Raw genomic sequence first — 10,271 nt, forward strand, 5'->3', positions numbered from 1 at the left:
AAAAATCAACGTTTTGTAAGCTTAATGTTTATAATTGAAAACTTAAAAAAAACTTTCTTTAAGTTTATTTTGCTTGTTGGGTAGTTATTTAGAAACACACTCACACAAGACGAGGGAGGCATTCTCAGTTTCTCAACTTTTGTTTGAAAATGCCACAAAACTACAAGAAATTCAAGTGCAATCAGGAAAGAACCAACGTAGTACTATGAACGTATTGTCCTAAAATAGGTTAGAATTGTGGTCGGCATGTTTTATACTGTTTGTATGTAGTATGTTTGTCAGCTTATTTTGAACACAACTACTAGCTATAATGACCAAAAGTGAAGGTCAGTGGGAGAACAAGAAACCTGAGTACAACATGTGGCACCGAGATGGCGTTACAATCAAGCAAACAATTGCAAATGGTTCAGCGCTTCCAAATAACAAACGTTCCGTGCGTCAAGTTTTTCTATTGCCGTTAGCTGTCGTACCATAGAAGCTAAAGCAAGTGGCCAATATGCTTGCATATTCATGAATGTATGTACATATGTACATTAGGGTGCATCACTCTACGTACCAAAAAAAAAATGTCGATACTTTTTTTCAATCGGAAATATCTAATTTATAATATTTTAAGACTTCCGGCAAAATATTTTTGAAAAATATTAAGACTTACGTGAGCTAGAATTATTTGAAATTACCTGTAAAAGTCGAGCTTTTATACATAAAAATAAAAGCTTATAAAAATGACACTGAAGATGGCACAATGCCGAAACCGGTTTGTCTGCAAACCAAACTTGACAAGGGATGACGGAAATTCGTTCCAAAATAAATCATAAAAAAATTGTTTTTTTAAATATTTTTTTAAAAAATCAAACTCAGATTTTAGAAGAGTTTAAGCTGAAAACGTCTTCTTAAAAATATGTACAAATTTTATAAAATCAAAATAATGAGATTTTTGAAGGTACATATTTTCAAACTGTCTAGCTCACTCGAATCCTGATATTTTTCCGAAATATTTTTTTGGAGGAAATCTCCAGAAGTAATAAATTTTATAATTCCGTTGGAAAACCCGCAATTTTTTTTTTGTAATGCACCCTAATGTACATTTGTTTAAATGTACAAATATATGTATGTATGCATGTAGGTGACGAATAAGTGGTTGCTCTGCCTGCTTATCTTGCCATCAGTTGTCACAACTGTTTACTTGAAGTATCCTTTTGTTGCGTTGTCGTTGCTTTTGAAAATTAATTCGGTCAGCTTTTCTTTCTCACTTTGGTTTTTAGGAGGGGATTGAAGATTGTTCATATATGTACGTATGTAAATGTAAATTATTTCACACCTGAACTAGATATATGTACATATTTATTACCTTACATACACAGTTGCCAAAAAAAATAATCGAACACCTATGTAAATTGTTGTATTTTTTTCTTGATTTAATTGAACTATAAGGATATAGAACTAATCAGTGCCGGATTAAGAATGTGGGCCCTGAGCCCGCTATACATATGGGCGCACCGTTTTGAGTCAATAATTACATACAATTAATTGGGGGAAAAATATATAGTTTAATTTTAAAAGTCTCGTTAATTATTGACCTTTTACCAAATATTTTCTTTCTGAAATTCTCGCCTGAATTCTTTGTAGTTGCCGCTCATGTTGCATGCAGTATTAAACGACTGACACCGGCATTCTCGTTTATGAACAGATATGGAATAGTGCGATTATTTTGTCCTTTTGATCCGGCTTATTATTTCTGCCTGTACTTTCTCACCCCTCAAAGTTATTATTTCCTCGCAGGTTGTTGAGGATAAATAATTCACGTGCCCGCGTCCCTTATTTCCGTATTCTTTGCTATGTCCAAGGATCTTTTTGAGCTATTAGTTCCAGCATCCCACGGAAATTTCCATTATTGGGTGAGTCGAGAATCTCACCAGAGCCAGAAGAAGCTAAGCTAGGTACCGCAAGATCTATTGATGGTGCTGACAAATCTTTTCTGTAATCGCTGAAAAATTATTTTTTTGTTCTTTCGTCATCAAATGTGGGGCCCGTCCGTCATTGTTCTTTGACTTAACTCAAAGCGAATTTCTATAACCACGCTCGTGCAGTAATCGGGACAACTTTGGTGGGGCCACATCGAATCATACGCTAAATAAAAAAGTTTCCAATTAAAAGGGGCCAAGGATCTAGTTGGTCGGAGGGTTTGGAACCCGCCACGTAAAAGTCCCTAGAGATATATGCAGGCAGGCCGATGAAGCGGTAGCGCATGATGAGGTCCTTTTACCATTTATCAATTGGGGTACTCCATTGGAGGAATCATGCTCTAGCGGCGGTATGCTGCTGTGCAATGAGCTGGAATTTATTCAGGGATGGATTAATGTAGAGCCCCTGTGTGGATTTTAAGCCGTAGCTTACTACCATATCAAAAATTACTCCGGGAGTGGATTGGAAGCGATGCTTAAAGCGCCGTGTGATAGCCAAGCTGGTTTGGCGTTGACCATGGCCGGAAATGCTAGCGAATTATCACTTCACTATGTTCAGCGAAGAGATATTTGAGAACTGCATACCCAATTAAAAACGAGCGAATTACTTTTAAATACAAGTGCGTGTGTGTGTTCGCAGATCTTTGTTTGTGCGGGAAGTGCAGAATTCATTTAATCATGGCCTAAACGAAAGAGGAAATCCCCTGGAGGCAACGGCTGAGTATTCAAAGCCTTCAGCAAAGAGCTGGTCTAAATTTGGCATCTCCGCTTAACTATTTAATAATAGCCGGCATCGATTCACCACTTCTCGCTCGCTCGCGTTTCGTTCGTTTCGCCACTCGCTAACTGTTGGCGAATCGATGACGGCTAATGATGTGCAGAGTGACGTTAGCCACAATCCAAAACCGATAGACACATCGCCTTTCATATTGGGCAGCACGTCTTCCCGTCGTTCAAGCCTAACCAGGATTTAGACCTCAAGCGTCATACGTGACACCAAATTTAAATCAGCATTTGTCACACACAAAAAACAACTCACAGTTTTATGATGAATCTGAATTGCAGGGCGGATGGTTCTCTTATGTGAAAAGCTTTTTTATATGTCAGAGGGTTGCCAACCCAGGTGACCTTGGTTGATTCCTGGCCAACCCGCATTACCGTCGTTTCGCCAATGATTCTTCTATTTCCCCAATCACCTTGCACTTTCGGCCATCTTCCTCATCTGCGGGAGGTACGTTGTAGTCAAGGAAGGCAGAAGGCTGTACTGTGCCAAGAATGATAGAATACAAGATTGCGCCGTCCTGGCAGCGAAGACATTTCTCAAGGAAAAGTAAAGTAAGCTGATGAGGAAGATAAAAGAAACTATCAAAACCGTAAATTTTCTTAATATTCAACTTTTCGATAAGAAACTTGGTTTCATTGTGTTAAATTGTAAATATATACGACTTGTAAAAAGAACTAATTTTTTGAAATTATAAGTGAATTTCAGTGCATAACCAAATTGTCAGTACCTCTTACGGCGCCACCTCTGCTTACTGCGTCGTGGTACTTCGCTTTCCAAAGCAATGGGCAGGAGTAGTTCGTCCGACCGTGGTCAAATCAATACGTCGACTCTCCACTGTCAGCTGCTTAAACTTTTTTAGCAGACCATTGTAACGAACTGATTAATCAACATAAGTGCAAAAACTATGAGAGCTTCGATGGAAAATTTTAACGCTTTCATATAGCACAAAACTTTTGTACATTTATAATAAAAATCAAAAAACTTGTAAAAAATCATTAAAATAAACATGTTTCAGCTGATAGCGGAAATCGGAAATTTAATTATCGATATATGTGCCATAACTATTTTTAAATGCAGCACTGCAAATTTTTCGTTTCCTCTTTTAACACTTTCGGAATGGTGATGCCGTATCGCAAGATTGTTTTTCATTTTCTTGGAGGATTTTAATAGGATACTAGCCGAAACCGAAAGTTATTTTGTTTCGTATGAACAACAAAGACTAATAATTTGAATGAAATTTCGCTTTTCCATAAACTTATAGGAATGGTGAACTTGCAGAATAATATACTAAAATTTTATGGATTACGAAATAGCATACCCAAATTTTTTTTTGATATTCTGATTGAAGAAACCTTTGATATTTTAATGCCCACATTTTCGAATGTGGAGAATTTTTATAACTCTTCTTGAAGATTTGAATACGAATATCTGGGTCAATGCAATAAATTTAGAGTTTTGGAGAAGATTGTTACTGTTTTAAGGTATTTTTCTAATCTACTGCATGGCATCACTCGGATCGGAAAATGTAAACAAATCTCCATCAGCTGATAATAGATAATACGGAAGCAGACACAAAGGAGTCGGTAATTGTTATTGCAAATTTTCTGCAGGACGAACAAGGAGTGGTAAAAGTGAATCACGCCTTTCTGTGGACGCAAAAAAGTGAAAAGCCATAAAGTAAAACATTTGTACAAAATAAATAATTATTTACAAATACATATGTGCATATTTGGTTTAACTGAGTTCAAAAATGCGAAAGTAGAAGAATCAATCGCTGCCAAACAACGTGTAGCAAAAAATTCCTCGAACTAGGTATATTTAATTGGGGAAACTATTTTAAAAACCTGAATTAATAAAAAAGAGGTAAGTGCCAGAAAACATCTCTTTCTAAAGTATTTTAATCGATTTTTTATTGTGTAAAATTGGTTTGCATAACTCTTGTTTCAGTTATTAGAATTATTGCAATGTCTATAACAATGCTGCATCGATTTTGTACCAAAAATGAAAAAACGCTTCACTGAGCTAGCGTTAAGCAATCGCATACATTTAATCATTCCTAACAAATGTTATCATTATCATATATGCGTTTTTATAACTACATAAAAAGCGAAAGTAATTTATATGGCACCATTGTATCTCTTCTGTTTATTTTCTTCCAATAGTTGCAGCATGCCTAGCTCATTGTTATTTGCCACCAATAGTGAAGGCCGCGTGTATACACTGTCAACCAATTCTTCCTCTTGGCGAGAGTTCCCATACTTGGGTTTAGAGTTCAAAAAAATTGCTGCTGTGCCACATTTTGTTTGGGCCATTGGTGGTGATCGTCAAGTCTATGTGTATGTATTTGGCTTAGATGTGCCCATACGCGTCAAAGAAGAGTCGTACGAGAATGAACGCTGGTTACCGATTGAAGGATTTTCGAAAAAGTTGTTGCCTACCGATCGCTATAAGTTCTCCTCAGCTGATGGCAGTGTGGAACGCAACATTGATAAGGTTAGGTTGCCATCAATGGCGTGGCAATGGGATGGAGACTGGCATTTAGATCTCGATATGGACGGTCAGCAGTTAGCGGAAGATGGTTGGATGTATGCGTTAGATTTTCCCGCTACATACTCGGCGAAGAATTCATGGAACTCGTATGTACGGCGTAGAAAATGGGTGAGTATTAATACGATTATTTAAATTGAAACAAATTGTATTTTATTAGGTACTTATTAAAAAAAAACTATTCTCGCAGGTACGTTTTCGCCGCTATAGTGCGCTGAACAGCTGGTGTGCCGTAGCGCCACTACATAAAGACCCCACACAAGAGCCTTTTATTGATGTTTCTGTTGGGGGCACAAATGTACCAAATGCACCATTGGGTACTATGATCGTGTGGGCTATCACTGCACACGGAAGGGTATGATTTACGTAATTTGTTCACTTACTATGCTAGTAAAACTAGTTTTTATTTTTACCATCCTTCAGGCAATGTTTCGCACCGGTGTAAGCACTTCTGCACCAGAAGGTCTTCGCTGGAATGCAATTAACACTCCTCCCGGCTGTGAGTTGGCACAAATAAGTGTTGGTCCGACTGGTCTTGTCTGGGCGGTACTATATAATGGACGCGCTATTGTACGTACTGGAGTAATGCGCGAAAATCTCTCGGGTGAAGCGTGGCTAGATGTCAAGCCTCCAATTAGCAGCAATGATTCGTCGAGCACACTCAAAATCAGCCAAGTCTCAGTGGGTACCGATACTGTTTGGTGTGTAACCAATGATAGCCATGTATGGTTCCGACGCGGTGTTAAAGGTGAAGCAGCTGGTATCAGCGAGGACGCTGCCATTGGCAGTGGTTGGGTAGAGATGATTGTGAACATATCGTCAATATCTGTAGCTCCTAATGATCAAGTTTTCGCTGTCGGTTCATCGGATCGTGCACTATACTTTCGCTCAGGCGTGTCCACTTCTGATCCGACTGGCAAGCAATGGCGGCAAATTCAGTGCCCTATGCAGATAAGTCGCACGTCTAGCTCCATGTCGATTGTGTCACGACGCAGTGGCAGTGGCTCAACACCCGGTTCAAAGCATCAGAGTTTCTCAAATTTGTATAGCAAGGATAAGGAAAAAGGTGTTGTGGAGACATGTGCACCCATTGAAAATGTGTCCGCCAGCCCTGCTTCCACGAATAGCAGCGCAACGGGTGCAGCAGCAGCGCAGGCGCGGCTCAAAAGTGACATCTGGAAATATTCCGCTGATTCACCGCCCAACATCGGTAGTTTGAATTTAAATGAGCGCCATAAGAAACGCACTTCTGCGATGCGAGAACATGCAGCACACGCATCCAGTGCGCCCGCGACCGAGGTCGTAACTGAAATCTCAGGCAAACACTTCGAAACTCAGCTAAAAAATCCGCGCGCCTGGTCACCAGTGCGTAGCGTTGGCTCCATAGTCGGCACAGAGGCACATCCGGAGAGTGATTCTGCCGTGTTCGAATCAGACTCAACACACCATGGCTCAGATGCATATCTGGGTGAGGATGAAGATCATGCTGGTTCGCAATTTTGGACCGAATGCGAGGTTATGTGGAGTTGCGTTGCAGCTGGTGGCGTAAGCGTTGATCCAGCAAATGCACCCAATTGGTTTAACGAGCAAGCATCTAGCAACGGCAGAGTAGATGTAGATGCAACATGGCGAAAAGATATTATTGGCAAGTTACAAAAACAAAAGGAGAATCTAAAAAAGTTGAATAACGTAGAAAAATACGAAAAGGCAGTCGAGCTGAGCTCATGGATTAAATCAGCGGAGGCACGTTATCAACGGCCCGGTGGAGAATTCGAAGATTGTTTAATCGAATTAGAATGGGTGAGTGGTGCAACGGGCAGTGCCGGTGCAACAGATGCCAGCACAACTATCGCAGACTCCGATTCCGGTACATTTACTGTGCTCAATCCAGATGGTGTTACTACAAAAATTCAGTTTTCACTGTCAGCTATCACATGTGTGCAGTGCTGTAGCGAGCCGTCTTCACCGCGTATCGCGCTGCACGCACCACGTTTGCCAATCAATTGTTCACCAATAAAACTGCAATTCTCCAGTGATGCCGAAATGGAGGATTGGCTATCTCATCTCAGTTCCGTTTGTTGTCAAATAAATGAAGTGTTGGGCAAGCCTGCGAACAATTCCATTTGGATCACCAGTGACCTAGGCGAAGTATTCGTTTTTGATCCACTCAATATGAAGGCAAATCAGTTGGACAAAGAACGCAATTGTTATGTTGAGAAGTTCGATGTGAATACAATGGAAACACCTTACTACAACACACTATATAATGGGTCGGTAAAAAAAAAAATACTTATATGTTTAATGCTTTGTTTATAATATATGTTTAATGTTACAGAATGCCTATCGGTACAGAACTGGAGGTATCTGGTTGTGTTTACGACGATGCAGATCAAATACGGTTTGATTTACAGTGCCATCCAAATATAAAGACACATCCCAGGGTGGAAAAATTCCGTGTCATTGCGATGCATATTAATCCAAGGTAAATAAAGTGAATGTGCAAACTTTCTTATTTACATGTAGTTGATGTTATATCAATTTTCATACCCAGATTCAATGAGAATACCATAGTTCTGAACAGCATGTGTGACTCAGAATGGCTTAATGAAATACGTAATGATAAAGTGGTATTCGCACCTGGTGCAACTTTCACGCTCCGCATCAAGTAAGCGAATTATTCCGTTGCCGAACATTCCCTTTAGAATGCCTTTAACTATATTCTTTCTTCTAACGCAGAGCTTTGGAACACCATTACCAATTGCATGTGAATAGCACGCACTTCGCCGACTACAAGTACCGCACAGATCCTGCCGCCGTGACTTGTCTTTACGTTAGCGGACGTGTAAAACTATTTAATATTGTCTATCGTTGTCCCTCGCTGATCATCTCTATGCAAGAGATGTATTGGCGTCAAATTGGTGGCCATATAAAACGTACATTTTCTTGCCATGCTGGCGTGGTGTGGGGCATTTCGTGTGACAACACTGCTTGGGTATACAATGGCGGTTGGGGTGGACAATTTCTGAAAGGACTAGAAGGTGGTTCTGGAAAAATTAATTCCATGGTTGATACGCATACCTACTATGTGTACGAAAATCAACGCTGGAATCCCATAAGTGGATTCACCACCAAAAGCCTGCCCACCGATCGACACATGTGGAGCGACGCAAGTGGTCGCCAAAAGCGCAGCAAAGAACACACAAAATTGTTGTCCACTCACTGCGAGTGGATAACAGATTGGATGGTGGATTTTAATATACCCGGCGGTGCGGATAAAGAAGGCTGGCAGTATGCTATCGACTTTCCAGCCACCTATCATGCTCACAAAAAAATCACCGATTGTGTGCGCAGACGACGTTGGCTAAAGAAATGCCGACTGACTAGTAGCGGTCCATGGCAGGAGCTTAGTCACTCGAAGATATTAGATGCCTCGTTACAAGTGCTTGGTGGTGATGCCGATAGCGCTAATAGTTTAAGCGATTGGGAGGATTTGCCCGTCTGCGCTTGGGCAGTGGCATCGAATGGGGATGTATTGATACGGCATGGTGTTACGCAACAAAATGCGCGAGGTGATAGTTGGGAACACATACCAAGTGAACAGCCGTTGATTGCAATTAGCGTGGGGCCAACGGGACAAGTATGGACTGTTGGACGAAATGGCATGATATATTTTCGTTATGGCATTACTAGACACAATCCATTGGGTGAGTTACGTTTGTATTCATACCTACACATGTATGTTTCCATAATAAATGGAAAATTCCCCGCACATAAGCAACGGAAGAATTCCGCACTTACTAGTTCTGAAACTTGTGCAATTATTTATTTAATTATACCTTTCACTGGTGCTTATATAAATGTATCCAAGCAGTACTTATATCATTTCAATCAACACAGGTGAAGCTTGGCAAATGGTGGAAACTCCTCCTGGCACAACATTCCGCACGGTATCTGTGGGGCACGCTGGTATTTGGGCTTTAGACAACCACAATCGCTTGGCTGTGCGCAAAGAAATAACTAAAACATTCCCAGAGGGTTCACATTGGCAGTTCTTGCCGAATATGCCAAATATTCCTCCACATACCGAGACGCATATCGGTTTCAAATCGGTCTCTGTAGGCACGGAAGTTTGGGCGATTGCACAAAATGGCATCGTTTGTAAACGTTGTGGTATAACCAAGGAGAATCCAGCAGGTGCCGGTTGGAATTTAGGCATACCGGTATGCAATTTAACAATTTCCTAAACAATTTAATTCAAAATTTTGTTTTTCAGGGTCAATGGCAGCATATTTCATTGGAAAGCTTTTCATAATACCTAGCCTAAAACCTATTAAAACTATCTCCAAAAATGCAGTGTTCCATAATTTTCCATTTTAATAGAAGTATTTTACTTTTAAGCAGCACCACATTCTTGCTTTATTAGCTAAAAGTATAATTCACTTAGCTTATTTTTATTGAAAACATTCTATTATATCATTCCATGGCAGCATTATCTGTTTATTTAAGGCTGCGATATTTTTAAGTTATAATAGTACCTTTTTTATTTAAATCATAAGACTCAAAAGAATTTTACTCCATTCATATTACGGAAGTTCTGTCAATGCTAATTAAAATTTAAAAACTCAAAACGTTTTTTTATGAGCCTTAAAAGCCCGTACATACTTTCTGTGAACGCATTCCAGTAAAATCTGCCTTCTTCGTACCCATTTCCCTTGGCAATTATATTTAGGTAAAATACCCCTCTGAGTTACATGTATGTATGTTTCTACTTATCAAACCTAGAAAATGCACTTGAATTACTTAGTTATATTAATAATGATATTTCAAGTTTACATAAATGAAATAAGTATCACAGTACCCAGCCCATAGAAACAAGTTTATTTCGTATCGCCCTCTTCATCATTGTCAATGGCCAGTTAATTTTTCCCAGACAGATATAGCATTTTTTAATAAAAAATTTAATTTAAGAACAAAAA

General features: G+C 39.6%; 1 protein-coding gene across 1 annotated transcript; it reads left to right on the forward strand.

Annotated features, from left to right (window-relative positions):
- The first annotated feature begins 4,312 nt into the window (after positions 1 to 4,312).
- LOC118746864 (tectonin beta-propeller repeat-containing protein) lies at positions 4,313 to 9,973 on the forward strand. The gene is made up of 9 exons (XM_036480825.1): positions 4,313 to 4,611; positions 4,911 to 5,406; positions 5,486 to 5,650; positions 5,719 to 7,565; positions 7,631 to 7,777; positions 7,847 to 7,960; positions 8,032 to 8,999; positions 9,193 to 9,515; positions 9,569 to 9,973. The coding sequence occupies exons 2-9, from the start codon at positions 4,918 to 4,920 to the stop codon at positions 9,605 to 9,607; spliced, it is 4,092 nt and encodes a 1,363-aa protein (XP_036336718.1). The 5' UTR covers positions 4,313 to 4,611; positions 4,911 to 4,917; the 3' UTR covers positions 9,608 to 9,973.
- Positions 9,974 to 10,271: the final 298 nt, after the last annotated feature.

This window comes from Rhagoletis pomonella, unplaced genomic scaffold, assembly GCF_013731165.1.
Source record: "Rhagoletis pomonella isolate Grant_MI unplaced genomic scaffold, Rhpom_1.0 Rhpom_scaffold_00011, whole genome shotgun sequence".
NCBI lineage: Eukaryota > Metazoa > Arthropoda > Insecta > Diptera > Tephritidae > Rhagoletis > Rhagoletis pomonella.